This window comes from Saccopteryx leptura, chromosome 5 (assembly GCF_036850995.1).
Source record: "Saccopteryx leptura isolate mSacLep1 chromosome 5, mSacLep1_pri_phased_curated, whole genome shotgun sequence".
NCBI lineage: Eukaryota > Metazoa > Chordata > Mammalia > Chiroptera > Emballonuridae > Saccopteryx > Saccopteryx leptura.
Genome location: NC_089507.1, coordinates 172114235 through 172135369, shown reverse-complemented (window position 1 = coordinate 172135369; position 21135 = coordinate 172114235). Strand labels below are relative to the sequence as shown.

At 45.4% G+C, this 21135-nt stretch overlaps 2 protein-coding genes across 7 annotated transcripts in view; one reads left to right on the top strand and one right to left on the bottom strand.

The window, feature by feature from the left end:
* Positions 1-21135, bottom strand: part of RAB37 (RAB37, member RAS oncogene family) — a 71057-nt gene that overhangs the window by 13800 nt on the left and 36122 nt on the right. The gene's annotated exons all lie outside the window — the stretch shown is intronic.
* The window catches only part of LOC136406731 (CMRF35-like molecule 1), a 172098-nt gene continuing 164791 nt past the window's right edge, over positions 13829-21135 (top strand). For 4 of the 5 annotated variants that reach the window (XM_066386823.1, XM_066386821.1, XM_066386818.1 and 1 more), the window contains exons 1-2: positions 13829-13939; positions 14402-14586. In XM_066386823.1, coding sequence (XP_066242920.1) covers positions 14544-14586 — 43 coding nt within the window. In that variant the 5' untranslated portion in view covers positions 13829-13939; positions 14402-14543. Of the gene's footprint in view, positions 13940-14401; positions 14587-21135 lie in introns of those variants that run through there. The other variant, XM_066386822.1, reaches the window with a different exon arrangement.

The following is a 21135-nucleotide window of genomic DNA, read 5'->3' as shown; positions in this document are numbered from 1 at the left end:
GAACTTTTTTCTGGGCCACATTGGAGAGCTCAGAATTGATCGACTTACAAACACTATTGAATTATTTCTCTCTGAATGTGGGATGACCCTTATACCTGCCCCACCTCCTCTGTTTGTGCCCCTCTCAAAGAAACAAGTGGTTCACGGGGCCAAAGGTCCAGATCCCTGCTATAGACTCTGCTTTTGCTCAAGCTCATAGTTAGTGTTGCATTCACATGTCTGAGGAGAGGTCAAGGTGGTGCTTTGCAGGGATGTGGACAGAGCTTGGAAGTGAAGCCTGGGCCTCCACATCATTCTCTGAGGAGGGGCAAGAGCATGGGAGTGGCTGTAGGTAGGGGGGGGGTCTGAGGCCCTGGAGGATGGCTGTCACTGAGGTGCCACACTGAGGAGTGAAACTTCTTCTTCTTTTTTTTTTTTTTTACAGAGGCAGAGATAGACAGGGACAGACAGACAGGAACGGAGAGAGATGAGAAGCATCAATCATTAGTTTCTCGTTGCGCGTTGTGACTTCTTAGTTGTTCATTGATTGCTTTCTCATATGTGCCTTGACCACAGGCCTTCAGCAGACCGAGTAATTAAGAGTGGTGCCGACAGCCTGACCTGTGGTGGTGCAGTGGATAAAGCGTCGACCTGGAAATGCTGAGGTCGCTGGTTCGAAACCCTGGGCTTGCCTGGTCAAGGCACATATGGGAGTTGATGCTTCCTGCTCCTCCCCCCTCCTCTCTCTCTCTCTTCCTCTCTCTCTCCTTTCTAAAATGAATAAATAAAATAAATTTAAAGAGTGGTGCCAACAGAAATCTCTGTCAAGTTGGCCACCATCCAGACCAGTGTCTTTGTTCTCTCTCCTCCTTCTCCTCCTCCTCCTCCTCCTCCTCCTCCTCCTTCTTCTTCTTTTTCTTTAAAAAAAAAAAACTTATTTGTTGGCCCTGGCTGTTGGCTCAGTGGTAGAGCATCTGCCCGGCGTGTAGAAGTCCCGGGTTCGATTCTCAGCCAGGGCATGCAGGAGAAGCATCCACCTGCTTCTCCACCCTTCCCCCTCTCCTTTCTCTCTGTCTCTCTCTTCCCCTCCCACAGCCAAGGCTCCACGGGAGCAAAGTTGGCCCGGGTGCTGAGGATGGCTCATGGCCTCCACTTCAGGTGCTAGAATGGCTCTGGTTGCAGTGGAGCAATGCCCCAGGTGGGCTGAGCATCGCCCCCTGGTGGGCATGCAGGAGTCTGTCGGGTCTGCCCCCCACCCCCGCCCCACTTCTCACTTCAGAAAAATACAAAAAAAACCTTATTGGTTGATTTGAGAGAGAGAGAGAGAAAAAAAAAAACACTGATCTGTTTCTGTGTGTGCCCTGACTGGGGATCGAACCAGCAACCTCTGTGTATCAGGACAATGCTCCAACCAACTGAGTTATCCAGTCAGGGCTGCTCTCTCTTCTTAAGCCATTTTGTTTATGTCTATATTTGTGCCTCATCCGCTTCCAAAGGGGATTTGAGGTGGTTTAAAACAAAACCCACATCAATAAGGAGGCAGTTAAAGGAATTGCCAGAGGAAACCTTCCTCCCCAGAGTGGGGCTGGGTTGTTCCTGCATTTGAGCCTAATGTTTGGGTTTAGATTTCCTGGCAAAGACAAAATGGGAAACCAGATGGGGTGTGTGGTTCTTGTTGCCCAACAAGAAATGCATGAGCTCTTTCGTTGATGACGGTTTTCTCCTGGCATGCGAGGCTGAGAAGGCTCTCTTATGTGGATTCTTACACGAGGGGCTTGGAGTGACAAAATGGGCAATTGGAATTTTGCAGAAGATATAAAGCTTTCCCTACAGCTTTTGTACTGACCCCTTGCTAAAAGCAGGGGTCTAACAGTAAATCGTACTTTGGTGGAGGCCTCTTAATGGGAACTGGCCTAATGCTGTCTAAGCACCTTGCTTTTCCTGGGACTCTGGGATTCAGAGGGAACATTTAGAAAATCTAGATGAATGGGGTGGTTACCATGGCTCCTAAAGCGTCTCTGAGCAACCTTCTTAACAAAACAAGGTAATTCAGATGCCATAAAGATACAGATCAATAGATCTGACTGCATAGAAATAAAAATGTCTGACTGGCAGAAGATACCAGAAACACAAAGAAAAATGATAGAAGCAAAGTATTTGCAAGACATGTGACATGTGACTAAGTATACTTAGTAACATAAAGAGCTCTCAAAAGAAAATATCAATAGAAAAATAGACAAAGAATGTAAATTGGTATATTTGTGTGTGTATATGGTTGGTTTTATGTCCAAATTGACCAGGCTTTTTGTAAAGCCAGTAGCCACGGCCACCATCACAGCCACCTGGCCCATGCAGGTTCACATTTGATTCGGACAGACGGTAATTAAACAACAGAGCCAAGAACTGGTGGGCCATTAGCTTTAATCCTAGCTTGCACCCGGCGGGCAAGAAATACACACAGTGGGAAAATACTTCCCTTTCCATTCAGGGCTCCCAAAGCCACTGACTTATCCGAGTTTCCTAGAATCAAAGGTTTCTATCTCACCAGACTATTCACCTCTGTTCCCCATCTCCTTCTTTCTACACAAACTCTGCACAAACTGGCTTCTCCTTCAGCACTCCGCCATTTTGGCTGCTTCTCCTCTCCTCCATGTGAACTTTCTTTGCTCTCCCTCCATGGGCTCTTCTTAGAACATAATCTCTCTTCCCCGGAACAATTTGATTTCTCTTCCTTTTAAAACCTTTTGGCTCGAAAGCCCTTCCCCAACACACATTAATATAATCACGTCCATCCCAAGCAAGAAGGGCAACTAATACTATCACCTGGGCGACCGGCTTCCATGTGGGCAGCACCATCTTTAACAAAGTGAGCATAATATATTTTATCTGCCCAACACTTTTGTACCCAGTTATTTAATTAAACACTGATCTAAGTGTTGCTGTGAGGGCACATTAGAGAGGTGGTTAACATCTATAGTTAGTTGTCTTGGGTAAGTCTTTAATGATTTGAATTGGCCTCAGTCGATTCACTGAACGACCTAAAGGCAAAACCGACATTTCTCCGAGGTAGATGAAATTCTGTCTCAAGCCAGTAAGCGTCAGCTCCTGCCTGAGAATTTCTGAACTGCTGGCCTGCCCTACAGATTTTGGACTTGGCAGCCCCTACAGTCAAATAAGCCAATTCCTTGAACTACATCTCTGTATCTTATGTATCTCTCTCTCTCTTTCTCTTACTGGTTCTGTTTCTCTGGAGACCCCTGATTGATATAATATAACATTTAATGGTTTGATAACAATTTGATAATGGTCATTACTGGTTGAGATTTGGGAAGCAGGCCCTCATCCATACTCCACTGGTGAGAGGATACACAGGGGTAGCCTTTTTTGGAGGGCAACTGACAACATCCATCAAAGTTACCACAGCAAATTTCTTTGACTCAGCAATTCCACGGCTTTATTGGCAAAAGCTGTGTGTACAAGGCACTCATTGCAGCATTTGTGAGAGCAAATAATTCATCAGCTGGGACTGGAGAAATGAGCTCTGGGACATTCACACAGTACAATGCTGTGAAAATGACTGAAGAAGGAGGCAGACTTGTAGGTGCTATTTGGGAAAAACTGTGCTGTTAAGTACAAGAAGAGGCAGAGAGGTGTGCTCGTGTGATGAGCACCGTGTCCTCCGTGAGGGGCACACTGTGGTTATGCATACACATTTTTCAGGGAGGTCATCAGAGGCTGACAGTGGTCATCTCTGAGGTTCTGGAGATGGTGAGATGAGGAATGGGGAGGAGACTTTTACTTTTCATTTTCTCTATTTAAAAAAAAAATTTTTTTTTTTTTTTTGTATTTTTCTGAAGCTGGAAACGGGGAGAGACAGTCAGACAGACTCCCGCATGCGCCGGACCGGGATCCACCCGGCACGCCCACCAGGAGGCGACGCTCTGCCCACCATGGGGCGATGCTCTGCCCCTCCGGGGCGTCGCTCTGTCGTGACCAGAGCCACTCTAGCGCCTGGGGCAGAGGCCAAGGAGCCATCCCCAGCACCCGGGCCATCTTTGCTCCAATGGAGCCTCGGCTGCTGCGGGAGGGGAAGAGAGAGACAGAGAGGAAAGAGAGGGGGAGGGGTGGAGAAGCAGATGGGCGCTTCTCCTGTGTGCCCTGGCCGGGAATCGAACCCGGGACTTCTGCACTCCAGGCCGACGCTCTACCACTGAGCAAACCGGCCAGGGCCTAAAAAAATTTTTTTAAAATTCATTTTAGAGAGGAGAGAGAAAGGGAGAGAGAGAGAGAGAGACAGAGGAGAGAGAGAGACAGAGAGAAGGTGGGGAGGAGCTGGAAGCATCAACTCCCATATGTGCCTTGACCAGGCAAGCCCAGGGTTTCGAACTGGCGACCTCAGCATTTCCAGGTTGACGCTTTATCCACTGTGCCACCACAGGTCAGGCATTTTCTCTATTTTTTTTAAACCATTGCTTGCCTTACCTTTTTGAAAAAAGTGTTGAGAGGAAGCAGAGTTTGCCACCCCAAAATATACCTTTTTGGACATTGATTATTTTGAGCTGGTTATTTTTAAGAAACAAAAGCCTCAAAAAGAACCTTTGGCCATTCCTCTAATTGCTTAAAATAAGACCTGCTTCAGGAAGGGAGCTATCATCCTAAATGACTGTAGGTTAATATGAACTAGGTGTGATAGACAGGCAAAGCCTGTTTGACAAAAGTCCTCTGGGCATTGCATTGTTAAATATATCCCAGCAAACATTTGTTTACTAAACATTTGCTTTTCTATCTCCGTGTAAATTGCCTGCCTGACTTTTGAAATCCCAGACCATTACCCCTCCCCCTCTTTCTCAGCTCAAGGTGGCATATAAGCCTTAACTGACCCATCTATCCAGGAAGGGGGGGGGTCTCATAATCTTATGGAAGCCCCATATGTACATATGTAATAAATTTAGCATTCTATCCTGTTAATCCGTTTTATGTTAATTTAATTATTAATCCAGCCAGAAGAATTTAAAAGGTAGGAGGAAAAAATTAATTTTCTTACCCTACAGTATTAACTCCGGGTATTTCAGAAAGGGTATTATTGGCCACATTTTTAAAATATACTTTTCTGTATTAAGAAGCCCTACTAAATGTAATAAACTAGTTGGTGAAGTAAATTCATACATGAGCGACCCTTTATTTTACCTGGAATATGTTGCTTTTCTACAGAGAAGAATAAAAGATTAGTAATGAATGGACATCCACATATTTAACAGCAATTATCTCTGAGTGGTGGGATTAGGGGTGATTTGAAATGCATTCTTTTTTTTTTTTTTTTTTTTTTTTTACAGAGAGAGAGAGAGAGGGATAGACAGGAACGAAGAGAGATGAGAAGCATCAATCATCAGTTTTTTGTTGCGACACCTTAGTTGTTCATTGATTACTTTCTCATATGTGCCTTGACCGCAGGCCTTCAGCAGACTGAATAATCCCTTGCTCGAGCCAGCAACCTTGGGTCCAAGCTGGTGAGCTTTTGCTCAAACCAGATGAGCCTGCGCTCAAACTGGCAACCTCAGGGTCTTGAACCTGGGTCCTCGGCATCCCAGTTCGACGCTCTATCCACTGTGCCACTGCCTGGTCAGGATGCAATGCATTCTTTTTTTTTATAATAAATAAATTTTTATTAATTTTAGTGGGGTGACATCAATAAATCAGGGTACATATATTCAAAGAAAACATGTCCAGCTTATCTTGTCATTCAATTCTGTTGCATACCCATCACCCAAAGTCAGATTGTCCTCTGTCACCTTCTATCTAGTTTTCTTTGTGCCCCTCCCCTTCCCCCTTCCCCTCTCGCTCCTTCCCTCCCCCCGCCCCCCATAACCACCACTCTCTTGTCCCTGTCTCCCTGTCTCTTAGTCTCGTTTTTTTTTGTTTTTTTTTTCTTTTTTTATTCATTTTAGAGAGGAGAGACAGAGAGAGAGAGAGAGAGAGAGAGAGAGGAGAGACAGAGAGAGAGAAGGGGGAGGAGCTGGAAGCATCAACTCCCCATATGTGCCTTGACCAGGCAAGCCCAGGGTTTCGAACCAGCGACCTCAGCATTTATCCACTACGCACCACAGGTCAGGCTTAGTCTCGTTTTTATGTCCCATCAATATATGGAACCCCGCAGTTTCTGTTATTTTTCTGATTTACTTATCTCACTCTGTACAATGCTATCAAGATCCCACCATTTTGTTGTAAGTGATCCGATGTCATCATTTCTTATGGCTGAATAGCACACCATGGTGTATATGAGCCACATCTTCTTTATCCAGTCCTCTATTTTTTTTTACAGTGATTAAAGCCTTTAAGCAAACTCTTGGCCAATATAGCAAGAATCGATAAAAGAGTAGTGTCCTTCACATGTTCACCAAGTCCAAGTTGGCCCCATCACCATGCCACATCCCTGAAAAGTGCAACCTAACCCCAGTTCAGTCTGTTAGGAGCTGTCACAGGGAGCAGGAGTCCAGGAAAGTTCCCCACAGGAAAAGTCCGCATGGCACTGGATTTGTTGTCACAATTCTATACTTTGCAGCTCACGTCCAAGTCCCAATGACCGCTGCTTCTAGCTGGTAATTATTCAGGTAGACTTGAAAAGCCATCTGCAGCATGTGTGGAGATGGAGCTTCTGTTCTCCTTTGCCTGGAGAGATGAGACCAGGTTGCTTTTCCCTGGAGCTCTGTGACTGTGGCGTGGTAAAGAGAACCTTGGGATACACTAAGCTGGGTGGCAAAGGTAGATTCATAATAGAAGTTGGCAGAAGGGGGAAAGAGAGCTCTAAATTAGGAGTAGGTCCCAGCCTGAAATATGAGTGGGGCATTGAGGTAGGAGGAATAAAGGAAACACTATATATTAAACAAAGCAGCAGAAAATAGGACTATCAACACCCACAACAGAGATCTTCGAGGGAAGAATAAAAAACCTGACTAGTCAGGCAAGACCTAGTTAAGTGGCCCTTGTGCAAATGAGATCAGTTTACCTGCTTCTTGGAAGAAATACCCTAGGCTCGTCCACAGTGTCTTAGATGGGGCCGATGGCCCTGAGCACCTTCAGCCTTCAGTGGCAAACCCCAGCATTCTGGGCAAGGTTAGGTCATAGGTGGCTGGAGCAGGGCTGGAAGAGACTGAACCCTCCCTTAGAGGAGCGAGGGGGAAGCCTACCTTCCAGTGTCCCTGTTTCCTCACAGCAGAGGCATGTAAGTCTGGCAGGCTTTAGCTCAATGACCTTCCTTTCCACTATTGAAGCAGGACCCAGATGGCATCCTATGAGACCCTTTGGGGCATTGGAGCCTTTAAGGGCGTATCCTAAAAGCTGGTAGTTTCCCTGATCTCTATTGGGCTTTTTCTGCCTCTTGGTATCTTAAAAGCCATGCTCAGAAGATCTCGCTGAGGGATTTGAGGATCCTCATCTGCCTTTATAAATCTTTTCCATATATCTGGAGCTATTTGGAAAAAGACAAAACAGTGTTACTAGCTAGATCAAAAAAAAAAAAAAAAGGTAGTAGTTTGCAGGAGAAAAAGATTTGTTCATCAGCATTCAAAAGAAATTTTTAAGTAAAAAGCATGATATGGTAGAACTGTAGGAGTTCCAGGATATGACTCCCCCCTTTTAAATTTTTTTAAATTGACCTTAAAATATTTGCTGGGTACACTTTAATAATACCTTGACTTTAAAGATTGTAAGAAATACACATAGTTCGAAAGGTTTGACAAAATACAGTAAATGCTTTTGCTCCATATGCAGGAGCATTGTCAGTTTAACCAGTTTAGGAAATCCAATAATAGAACAATGCATACCGACAGTGAGCTATAACATGCTTAGCAGCCTCTCCTGTTCTGACAGAGGTTACTATAAATCCAGAATATGTATCCACTGTAACGTGGACATAGGATTGTTTGCCAAATGAAGGTATATGAGTAACATCCATTTGCCAAAGTTGTCCTGGTAGGGGTCCTTGAGGGTTAACTCCAAATGAAGGGACAGATTGTAGTATAAGACCCCTTGGACAGAATTTCCCAATCTGCTGTGCTGCTTCCCGAGAAAGTTGAAATTGTTTACACAGGGCTGCAGTGTTCTGGTGATAAGTAGTATGAGATTGAATTGCTCGATCTGTCATGGTTGCTCCAAATAATTTTCTTTTGGGTAGTTTGATCAACAAGGGCATTTCTAGGCCCTGGCCAGTTGGCTCAGTGGTAGAGTGTTGGCCTGGCATGCAGAAGTCCTGGGTTCGATTCCCGGCCAAGGCACACAGGAGAAGTGCCCATCCGTTTCTCCACCCCTTCCCCTCTCCTTCCTCTCTGTATCTCTCTTCTCCTTCCGCAGCCAAGGCTCCACCGGAGCAAAGCCACCCCGGGCGCTGAGGATGGCCCCGTGGCCTCTGCCTCAGGTGCCAGAATGGCTCTGGTTGCAACAGAGCAACACCCCAGATGGGCAGAGCATCCCCCCCTGGTAGGCGTGCCGGGTGGACCCCGGTCGGGCGCATGCGGGAGTCTGTCTGACTGCCTCCCTGTTTCCAACCCCAGAAAAACACACACACACACACACAAAAAAAAAAAAGAAAAAAAAAAAATGGCATTCCCTTGTGCTAAAGCTCCAGGGAGCATGGAGTGAGCTCGAGTATGTCCTATAAAACATGGAGTCTATGTTGACATACAAGTCTTTGAAGAAGGAGGAACTGCTGAAATAGTTCATCAGCATTTGTTCCTAAGACAGCAGTCTTTATAGTGGAAACACCATAAGTAAATATTTGCTGTCTGTATATAGATTAAAGGAGGAATATGGCAAATGCTGAAAAGCCATAATAATGGCATATAATTCTAGACTTTGAGCTGATTTTAAGTTGACAGTTTCAGTATAATGCAATGCATTCTTTATGCTCCCTGTATTCTATTATTCTTCTACTACAATGGCCACACATCACTTGAAATCAGGGAATGTCTGTGTATTGTTGGGGAGGCATGCTGAACTTGGACGACTTGGGTGAAAACAAGAGGAAGGCCTATGTTTAGCCCAGCTGTTGTTGAGCAAATGCTCAATTTCATTTTTTCAAATAAACCCAGGCCACCAATCATTGCTTTAAAAAAGATGATGCTCTCTGGGAAGAGGGAAACTGGGTTGCAGCTATTTCCACTTGTCAGTTTCAGCAAGGATTACACATTTTAGATACTGGAGGGGCAGGTGGCAAAGTGACAGACCCTCTGTTCTGACAGTCAAAGAGCCCCTTTACTTTCTCACCCATGTAGAGGGTTAACTCATTCTTTGGAGACCTGTGCTTTTCTCACAAGTCAGCTTTGCCTTCTCCTGAATTCCTTGGACAAGAGTTTGGCTGAGACCCCATTTCCTGTTCCATGGACCAAAGATGCACTACACCTGGGAAATGCTAAAGGTTGGTGTGTTATCAGTTACTGGCTTTGTTAAATAAGATTCCGGTTCACGATACCACATTCTTTCCCTGTTTTGGAAACCCGTTTTAAAACAGCCATGGAGCAGACACCCTGATGACAAACAGCTCAAGGATGCTTTATCTTTATTAACAGTTTGATGCCCTGTTCCTTCTTCTTTATTATCAGCTGAACGAAGGGCAGCTGGCTCTCTCTCTCCCTCTCCAGCAGGAGGCAGGATGGCATGCTGATGTAAGCCAGACCTGGGGTTGAATCCTGACTCTGCCAGTTACTAGCCATGTGACCTTGGACAGGTAAGTTACTTTCTCCTTTGAGCCTTGATTTTTTTTTTTTTTTAGTTTGAAAAGTAAAATTACCATCACCTTCCCTTTCGATTCGTAGTGAGGATTCAGTGTGATAACTGCATAAAACATGGAGCATAGCATCTAGTGGGTAGAAAAGATGAAGTGTAGTTGGGACCAAGATGAACCAAAAGGATTCAAGAACGGTTGCTGAGAACAGTTCTGGTTTATGACTGGTTCTCAGGCGCTAGACAGAGTGTCTTAGCAGAGCTTACAGGGCCAGGGGAAGAATGACAGTGCAGTAAAATTAGTTCATTTGTTAATTTATTTTCCATCAGTTATTCATTGAGCCTCTAAAATGTGCCAAATGTGGTTTTAGCCACGGGGGCTACAGCCCTCTTGGACCTTTATCCACAATGGGAGAGATGCAACTAACCTGGCCTTTCCATACGGGAGCTGTACCACCTAGGAGTAGACTGGGGTCTGACAACAGAGTCTCTATAGTTTGCAAGTCTCCAATGACCAAGAGGAGTTTGGGGTTGCAGTCTCTGGATGCATTTCCACCAAAAAGAAATGTGAGTTGGCTCTACAAAGCTTTAAAACCATGCTCCATGAAGATCTTTGTTTATAGGACGTATTTTCCTAAAGTAGACAGTACTGTTGGCAGTGAAAATTTGCTGAGCAATGAGTGACACGAACTCAGATAACACATAGTGACTCTGCTTGATTTTCGAAATAACCATGCATTTCCGAAGGAAGAGATAAAAGACGCAAGTATAAGTATTAGTGTTCAAAGTGATTATCTTTGTTTTTAAACCTTTGCTGTATTTCACAATTTATTTTCCTAAAATGAACAAGTATGGTTTTTGCAATACAGACCAGTTTACTGTTTTGAATCAAAAGCCACTTATGGTTGGATGGGTCCAAAGTCTGTTCTCATCTGAACCACAAAAGAGGAAGAGGTATGGATGTGTGTGTGTGGGGGCGTGTCACGGGACAGGAGGGGAAGGAGGGGCCATCCATGAGCAGCTTTGCTGGAAAGTCAGAGGGGCAGAGAACAAATGCATGAACAAAAGTCAGGGGGCAGCTAAATCCATACAGAGTGGAGGTGGGGGGCAGCTGCTGACGGTTTAGTGGGATCTTCTCTGAATTTTCTATGGCCACAATAGCCATGCAACGAACTGTCCCAAACTCAGTGGCACAGAGCAAGTTTGTGAATCGGCAATTTAATCTGGGTGGCGCTTCTGATTTCAGGTGGGCTCCCTTGAATGTTGGAGATTGGTTGACAGTTGGCCGGGGCAACTTGGCTCTGCTCCACGTGTCTCTCGGCCCACCCACTGGTTAGCTCCAGCGAGCTCACACAGAAGCAGAGGTGAGTGAGTGCAAGAGGAAATGCAGGAAGCCCCTGCAGGCTGAGGTTTGGAACTGGTGCACCATGACTTCTGCGGTGTTACCTTGGGGAAGTAGGTCACAGGTCTGGTCTAGCCCGAGGATGGGGCCATCACGGGTATGGGGGGAAGGGGATAGATCCTGCCCCTTTAGTGAGAACAACTATGGAGTCAAAGGGCAGGTAGCTAGGGTGGGACCACCTTTCATACTGAAGTTTATATCATGTTGAGGCCTCTTTTAAGGAAAAATTTCCCTAAATTATGAAAACAAAGTTTGATACAAGGCTTTGAAAGGAGCCTGATCAAGTGAGGGGTGCTGAGGTTTTAAGCTCCGTAAGCTTCATGGCAAATCGGCCTCTTCCTCACTTTCTTTCTTTTTTTTTAAGTGAGAGACAGGAGGCAGAGACAGACTCCTGCATGCGCCCTGACTGGGATCCACCTGGCAAGCCCACTAGGGGCAATGCTCTGCCCATCCGGGGCTGCTGCTCTGTTGCTTGTCAACCGAGCTATTTCAGCGCCTGAGGTGAGGCCTCAGTGTCTAGGGCCAAATTGCTCGACCCATGGTTGCAGGAGGGAAGGAGAGAGTGAGAAAGAGACAGAGAAGGGGGAGGAGGAAGGGGTGGAGAAGTGAATGGTCATCTCTCCTGTTTGCCCTGACCAGGAATTGAACCTGGGACTTCTATATGCCGGGCCGATGCTCTACTGCTGAGCCAACTGGCCAGAGCCCCTCACTTTCATAAAGAAGTAAGAGCTTGGCATGCCACTGAGTGGAGCTTAAAAGGGAGCCCACTGTCATGCTGGTGGCAGAGCCCAGAGGGAAGCCCTTCCAGCCCCGAGGCACCTGGTCTCAGGTCACATTCGGCTCTGGTCTCAATGGAGTCCGGCTGAATGCTATTTCCTGTTGCTCCTCCACTGAGAGACTTGTTTCTTGTTTTTTTTCAGGTCCCCGATTCCTTGGGTTTAGACTTTGGTTTCTTTCATTCTTTTGTGGTCCTTCTGTCCCAGAGTGGGAGGAGAGACCCGGGGAAACCGGCCCTTTTTGTATAGGAGCACCTCCACTGATGAGCAGATTGGCTTCTGAAAAGAGATGGCCTGCAGCTTGACCTGTGGTGGTGCAGTGGATGGGGCGTCAACCTGGAAACACTGAGGTTGCAGGTTCAAAACCCTGGCTTGCCTGGTCAGGGCACATGTGGGAGTTGATGCTTCCTGCTCCTCCCCCTCCTCTCTCTCTCTTTCTCTCTCTCTCCCCCCCTAAAATGAATAAATAAATAAATAAAAATTTAAAAAAATAAACACCTTTATTAAAAAAAAAAAAAAAAGAGATGGCCTGCAGTTCTTGAGTCCACAGTGACCACAGGAAGGAGCTTGAGAATCTCTGTTTTTTGTAACCAGAAAAACCCAATCAACGCATCAACACACACTCTCTCTTTCTCTCTCTCTCTCTCTCACACACACACACACTACATGTGTACACAGCATGCATGCACACATGTGTCCCCCCCCCCCCACACACACACAAGTGCTTTAGGGCAGGAGGAATCTGAGATGACCCGTTCAATCCGGAACCTGGAACCCCTGGAAGGTAACTGACTCATGCGAAGTCAAGCCAGGGTGGGCCTCAGATGAGTCTTTGAGGACACAGGGCTTTCAGAATAGCCTGACTCTCCTGTAGCCCCCAGAGGCACTTGTTTAGAGGAGCAGTCTTGCCACCACCCAGAGACAACCAGATAATTCTCTGTTCCTGATTCAAAGGGCCCAGGATCAGAGGGTTGGGCCACAGACAGAACCATGAGCAGCTCGGAAGCCATCCACTTTCTACTGCCTGTGCCCGGGAAAGGAAATGTAACCCTGTGACCCTTAAAGCATCTGTCCCCTTGTGTTTTCAGGGCTGTCATTCCTCCTAGAAGCCAAACCAGTCCCTGCTGCTTTCAGAGACCCTGGACAGAGGGTGGACTTGCTGAGCACTGGGGGCTACCGGGCTGACCAGGCTCATACCTGGATTATTGATCTTGTAAAATGGAAGGTTGGCTCTGACCACATCCTGGAATAGCCCTGGCTATCACCTGCTGTGGTTTTTTTGTGTGCAAACAACCCTCCTGCTCTTGGACTCATTCTTGATTAGGGTATGAGGGCTTAGGTCTCTCCCTGGGTCTCAGTTGCTTCTCAAGATGTCACAGGGTGTGTGTGACATGTAACAAAAGTGGCTCCAGCCTGACCAGGCGGTGGTGCAGTGGATAGAGCATTGGACTGGGATGCGAAGGACCCAGGTTCGAGACCCCGAGGTCGCCAGCTTGAGCACGGGCTCATCTGGTTTGAGCAAAGCTCACCAGCTTGGACCCAAGGTCACTGACTTGAGCAAGGGGTTTCTCGGTCTGCTGAAGGCCCACGGTCAAGGCATGTATGAGAAAGCAATCAATGAACAACTAAGGTGTCACAACGGAAAAACTGATGATTGATGCTTCTCATCTCTCTCCATTCCTGTCTGTCTGTCCCTGTCTATCCCTCTCTCTAACTCTCTCTCTTTCTCTGAAAAAAAAAAAAAAAAGGTGGCTCCAGGAGTGAAATATGAGAAAGGCTTTATCTTTTCCTAACCTCTGCCACCCACCCCGAGGGCTTGCTGGGACTGCTGGGGGGGGGGGATGGGCACAGAGTTGCCAGAAAGAGGGGAGTAAGACCCGAAGAGCTGGTTCTTTCCTTCTTCCTACTTCAGCAGACAGATTTTATAAGATGGAGGGAGGGGGCAGGGCAAGGGAGTGATGACCTGGTTTCTTCAGTAAGGAGCCTTTGGCATTACTGACAAGTTTCTGGAAGATTCAGGCTGGGGTTGATGCCCAAGGGATCCCACCTGGAGGGCTGGAGCACAGCAGTAAGAGTTCCCAGCATGTTCTCAGGACAGAGGCCCCTCCTGCCCCTTACCCTTATCTCTGAGCCCATTTCTTTGCAGTCTGGGTTTTGATACCCCCTCAGCCTGATTTTATTCCAACCTTTGGTCTAGAATCTCTCCTCTGGCTCTCCGGCTTTGGCCCTAAGTCCTCCTTAATATGATTGAACTTGTGACCTGATCTGGCTACACCTGAAATTCAGGGTTTAGGACACTGTGTCCATTTCCTTGGCTCTCTGATGGGTGTCCTCACCCCCTCTCAAGAGGATTGAGTAAGAGTTGACCGCACCCGGTGGGTTCTTGTGTATGCAAATTCCAGAAGACAGAATAGCACCTCGAAGTTCTCTTTTCAGAAAACCTATCGTGGCGTGACTCTGGGCAGGAAGGTATTCTCTAAAAGCTTATTCATGTTCACTACGACATTTTGCCCATTCCTTCCTCTTTTAGTTTTACCCGCCAATGGGAAGTGGCTGAAGAAGGAAGTGTGAGAGCGACAGTGAGTGAAAGCAGAAAGGTTAGAGGATGAAGGAGACCAGTCTGTAGTTGCTCTTCCACTGGGCTTGACCCTGGAAGAAGTGTGAGGAGGAAAATGTACCTGCTGCTGCTCTTCCCCCTCCTCTTCTGGCTTCCAGGTGAGTGGGGCCTGGGTCTGAAGTTTTGGGAAAAGCTGTGGGTAGGAGGAGGTGGCTTGCAGTGGGAGGAAGGGTCTAGCAGGTGTCTTGCTGAGAAGTGGGCCCCATTTCTAAGTAGTTCCTGCAAGCCAGGAGCCTGCGCGTTTCATCCACTCAATCACTCACCCACTGTTTCAGTGTCTACAGTTGTTGATGCTGAAAGATGCAGCATGGCTTTCATAATGGACCCAGCACAAGGCATAATTTCTGGCCACCCAGGGGCTGATCGTTTGAAATGGACAGATGGATGGGTCCTGCTAGCCAAAGCAGGGGAGCCCCAGTTGCTCAGGGCAGCTGGTGATAATCTCTCCTGGACCTTTGTGAATGTGTTAGAAGCAAGGGAATGTGTTAGAAGCTTCAGGAAAGAAGTGAAGGTAGAGGGTGCTTTGAAGGAAGGAAAGCAGGGAGTTTGCTAGACAGGTTGGGAGAGGTGGTTCTAGGCATTTGGGGTAGAAGGAAATAGCAGAAATTGCTGAGAGGCTTGAAAAGTCCTTGGTAAGTTGAAGAAAAAAGGAGGGGCTGAGATATGGGCAGCGATAGAGGGCTGAAGTAAACCTTAAGTTGATGGATACCATTTTGGTTAAAAAGTTAAGGGGGTTTTGCCTGACCTGTGGTGGCGCAGTGGGATAAAGCGTCGACCTGGAACACTGAGGTTGCTGTTTCGAAACCTTGAGCTTGCCTGGTCAAGACACATATGGGAGTTGATGCTTCCTGCTCCTCCCCCTTCTCTCTCTCTCTCTCTCTCTCTCTCTCTCTTTCTCTCTCTCTCTCCCTCCCCCTCTCTCTCTAAAAAAAAATCAATAAATTAAAAAAAATTAAGGGGGTTTTAATTTGCATCTCTCTGATGATTAGTGACATTGAGCATTTTTTTCATATGTCTATTGGTCATCTCTATGTCCTCTTTGGAGAAGTATCTATTCAGGTGACTTGCCTGTTTTTTAATTGGGTTGTTTGTCTTCCTGATGTTGAGTTGATAAGTTCTTTATATATTTTGGAAATTAAACCCTTATCATATGTATCATTGACAAATATTTATATGTTCTCCCGTTCAGTGGGTTCCCTTTTCATTTTGTTGATGATTTTTTTTTTTTTTTTGCTGTGCAAAAGCTTTTTAATTTAATGTAATCTTATTTGTTTATTTTTGTTTCCGCCTCCTAGGAGATATATTGGCAAAAATATTCCTATAAGATGTCTGAGATTTAAAACATATTTTTCCATTGATTTTTGAGAGAAAGAGAGAGAGAGAGAGGTGGGGGTCGGGCATGGAAAGAGAGAAGCATCAATTCATAGTTCCACTGCCCTGGCTGGGGATTGAACCTGTGACCTGGGTATGCTGGACAATGGTCTATCCACTGGCCCACCTAGCCAGGGCCGCGATGTCTGAGATTTTACTGCCTATGTTTTCTTCTAGGATTATTATGGTTTTATGACTTACATTTTAGTCTTTTATCTATTTTGAATTTATTTTTGTATATTGTGTAAGTTGGTGATCTAGTTTCATTTTTTTGCATGTACCTTTCTAATTTCCCCAACACATTTATTGAAGAGACTCTTCTTACTCTATTGAATGCTCTTGCTTCCTTTGTCAAATATTAATTGACCATAAAAGTTTGGGCTTTTTGTTCTGTTCCATTGATCTATATTCCTATTCTTATGCCAGTACCAAGCTGTTTTGATTACAATGGCCTTGTAATATAATTTGATAACAGGTAGTGGGATACTTCCAGCATTGTGTTTTATTGAGCTGTACGCTTGAAACCTGTATGGTTTTGTGAACCAATCTCACCCCAATAAATTCAAAATAATTAAATAAATTTAAGGGGACTTTCTTGAAAATGTTGGAGGGCCTCAGGGCTTGGTGTTTGGGCTTCTTCTCTCTCTAGAGTCACTCCCTTGTTGATCTCATCTCATCTCTTGGCTTTCCATACTATCTTTATGCAGATAACTTCCAATTTTGTATTCCTAGCCTGGTCATCTTCCTGGACTCCAGAATCTTCTAACCAATTGCCCATTGAACACCTCCACTCGGATGTTGACATTTCACATGTGACCTGATCACACCTCCCCACTTGTATTCCCTTCTCTCCCACCTTTGTGTTTGGAAGCTTCATCTTTCTAGGAACTCCGGCAAAACCTGTGGGACATCCATCTCTTCTCTCAGATCCCATAATGATCCTTTGAAAATATAAGCTAGATCCTGTCTCTCCTTTAGTCAAAACCTTCCAACGACATTTTATCCTCCTCAGAGTAAAAATCCAAACTCCTTACTGAGGCTACAAATGTGCTTACCACCTGGACTGCTCCACCGCATTTTCTCTCTGGTCTCCTCTCTGCTCTGCTTTCCCTGGTTAAACCCACTTCAGCCACATTGGCCTCTTAGATGTTCTTTGAACATGCTAGACACACTGCTGCCTCAGTGCCTTTGTGCTTGCTATTCTCTTTGCCCAGAATGCTTTTGCCCAGATAGCACAGGCTCTAGTCCCTCACATCTTTCATGTCTTCACTTCTCACCGAGGCTTTCATCGATGACCCTAAGAGCAACAGCAATTCTCTTGCATTATTTTTCTCCACTGTCTGTCTCCTCCGTTTCCCCTCCTTAATAGAATGTAAGCTTCAAGAGGGCAGGGATTTTTGTACCTACAACCATACCGGGGGACATATTAGACAAATAATATTAGTTGAATGAGTGAATGTATCTAATGGAGAGGAAACAATATGATAGCTGTAACCATCTCACCCCCCAGACCAAATCTTTCTACTTTTGTAGAACTGAACTATTGAGACTCTTAACACTAATCAGAGAGGACACAAGTTGCTCATGGGAATGTAAAATAGGACAGCCACTTTGGAAAACAATTTGACATTCCTGAAAATGCTAAACATGTGGTTACCACGTGACCCAGCAATTCCACTCCTTGTTGAATACCTGAGAATTGAAAACACATGTTCATATATAAACTTCGACACAAATATTCATGGCAACGTTATTCATAATAGCCAAACCATGAAAATGACCCACATGTGCATACACTGATGGATAGATAGATAAATAAAATGTGGCCTATCCATATGATGGAATATTAATCAGCCATATAAAGGAATGAAGCAATGATACATGCGACAGCATGGACGAACCTCAAAAACATTAAGTAAAAGAATTCAGACACAAAAGGCCATACATTGTATGAGTCCTTTCACAGGGACGGCCAGAATATGAAAATTCATAGAGACAGATTAGTGGTTGCTTAGGGCTGGGAGAGTGGCTGCTAATGAGTAAGGGTTTCTTTTGGGGGTGATGAGAATGTTCTGGAATTAAATAGTGGTGATGTTTGCACAGCTTTGTGAATGTCCTAAGAACCCCCATGTTATATACTTTGAAAGGGTGGATTGTATGCTACATGAATTTGATCTCAGTAAGGAAATGATCAATGAGTGAGAGAAGACTTGGGAGCAACAGAATTTCCCCGAGAGGTTTCTGGGTTGCCTTTGGTGTGTGTGTGCGTCGGAGGCTCTGGAAGTAGGGATTTGTGGCAACCAGACAATCCTACGGTTTGTGACTCTTGTGTGGGCTAATTTGATCATTCTTTCTATCAGTCACAGAAATGAAAACGACATGTAAGAAATGTGATGAAATCCAGCTGGTGCCCGACAGTGTCAGTGGGTGGGATGCTTTAGATGGGATAGGCTGGAAGGAATCCTCTGAGGAGGAGACAACTGAGCTGAGACCTGGAGGAGGAGGAGGAGCAGGCACTTGAGATCGGGGACAGCTTTCCAGGCACAGGGAACAGCAAACGCAAGGCTCAGATGTGGAAATGAGCTTGGCCTTGGCTCATTTGAGGAACAGAAAGGTCATATGGCTTTGTTATATGTTTCAAAAAAGCCTGGTAGGGTGGGTTGGAAGGATATTGTTGTCTTTGGGGGGAAAAGATTTTTGGGGAGGAGAAGGATGTGTCCAGGAGTGCGGGCTGGTGGAGAAAGAGCTGGGGGTGGTTTGCTGGTGTAGATCTAGAGAAGGCAGACTTTGTGAGATAAATTAGCAGGGCACACACCTAAAGGACTGCTTTTCTTCTGATGTCTGGATACAGGGAACCTGATGGTGAGCAGAGGTGAGCAGTGCTGGTCTGAGTATGTGCATGCGTGTGTGCATGCGTGCATGCGTGGTTGAGGTGTGACTGAGGAAAAGTGGAAGGGAGGATCTGTCTGAAGCGAGCAGGCACAGCTGTATGCTAATTAGGAAACTGGTCTCCAGTGTGAACCTCTGTCACCTCTCCCCAGCCTCGCCCTCACAATGTCCAGTCACAGGTCACAAATTTACTTGGCACTGCTCCCTTCCTCTAGAGGGTTCATTGTTTTAAGTACACAAGAAAAAAAACCATATACCAGAAAGTTCTCACAAGACTTTATAGCATTTATTTCCTGTGAGAAAGGAAGAGATTTTTAATTACTTTATTTTTTCAGCAAAAAATACACTGCTTTTGTCCAACTTACTCTGCTCCATAAGTGGGGCAGAGATGGACAAGACCCCAGATGTGCTGACCCAGAGTGGATACTAACTGATGTCCTGTGCTGGGCTGGAAGTGGGGCCCAGTCACCTCCTCCTGGGGCTCAGCTTCATACTCAGTTTGCAATTGTCTAAGCCGTGAGTGACCCTGCCTGATGAGGATGCTGTTCCTTGGAGCCCAGTGGGTGCTTTGTGGGGTGACGGGGAGGGGGGTCCTGGACAGAGGGGTCCAAGGAGTGAGTTGCCTAGATAGCTCAAGAGTCAGGCCCCCAACCCCAAGTGCTCAGAGGAGATAGGCTAACAGGGCAGCTAAGGTGGAAATGGCCATCTGTGTATTTCCTGGGGCTGCTGGGACACATTAGCCCCAAATTTAGTGGCTTAAAATAGCACGAATTTATCGGTTTACAATCTGTAGGTCAGAAGTCTAAAGATGGGTCAACAGAGCTGCATTCCCCATCTGATTTCATGACTCTTCCAGCCCCAGAGGCTGCACATTCCTTGGTGTGGCCACACACACGTGACTTCTTCCTCTGTGTCAGTGGCTGACTCTGACCCTCCTGACTCCCTCTGATAGGGGCCTTTGTGATTACATTGGGTCCCCTCAAATAATCCAGGATAATCTCCCCATCTCAGGGCCCTTAATCTAATCATACTGGCAAAGTTGCTTTTGCCATGTAAGGTCACATATTCACAGGTTCTGGAGTTTAAGACATAGACGTCCTTGAGGAACCATTATTCTGCCTACCACACCCTTTCCCAGTCCTGTTCAGGTGCTTCTTTTCCCCACTATGATTTGTGTGTGTGTGTGTGTGTGTGTGTGTGTGTGTGTGTGGCAGAGACAGAAAGTCAGAGAGATGGGCAGACAGGAAGGGAGAGAGATGAGAAACATCAATTCTTCGTTGCGGTTCCTTAGTTATCCATTGATTGATTTCTCATATGTGCCTTGACAGGGGGACTACAGCAGACCGAGTGACCCCTTGCTCGAGCCAGTAACTTTGGGCTCAAGCTGGTGAGCGTTGTTCAAACTGGAGGAGCCTGCACTCAAGCTGGCGAGCTCGGGGTCTCGAACCAGGGTCCTCTGCAACCCAGTCCGACGCTCTATCCACTGCGCCACCACCTGGTCAGGCTCCCCTATGATTTTTAAAGTAATAAATGCTCATTGTTGATACTTAGGAAGGTACAGGAAGAAAAAATAAAGAATTAGGAAAAGTAAAAAAAGTTTGTTCATAATCTTAATGCTCAAAGCAACTAGCTGTTAAGATTTTGGCTTATTTCTTTTTAATCTTTTTTTTAATGCCTATCTTAAGTTAGTTGACATTATACTGTATATGATAATTTTAAAAAAACATCCATTTTTACTTCATGCAATCACTATCTCTGCACATTTTTGTTAGCCTATCAGATTATTCCCAAGAACTGAATCCTAAAAATATAATTGCTGGAACAAAAGACATGACTATAAAAAATTTTATTGATTGATTTTTAGAGAGAGAGAGAGAGAGAGAGAGAGAGAGAGAGAGAAATGTTGATTTGTTGTTCCACTCATTTATGCATTCATTGGTTGATTCTTGTATGTGACCTGTCAGGTGTTAAATTTATAACCTTGGCATATTGAGATGATGCTCTAACCAACTGAGCTACCTGGCCAGGGCAAGGCATGACTCTTTTGGATATGCACAAGTGCCATGCTGCTTTCTGCAGTGGCTGAACCAGCTACATGCTCACAGCACCTTATCACAGTGCTCGTTTCACCTCATCCAAGTCAGCAATGTGTTAGCTATAAAAACTTGGTTGGTTTGATATGTGAAAATGACATCACTTTAAGATTTTTTTCATTTGCTCTATTATTTAAATTGAGCATTTCAAATTTTGTTATCCACCCCAAATTTCCTCTTTTGTAACTTGCCTTTTCTTGTCCTTTATTAATTTTCCAAATGTTTTCCTTATATACACTCTTTATAAAAAGAAAGGATATTAATCTGTTTCTACATTATTTGTTCTAAACTTTT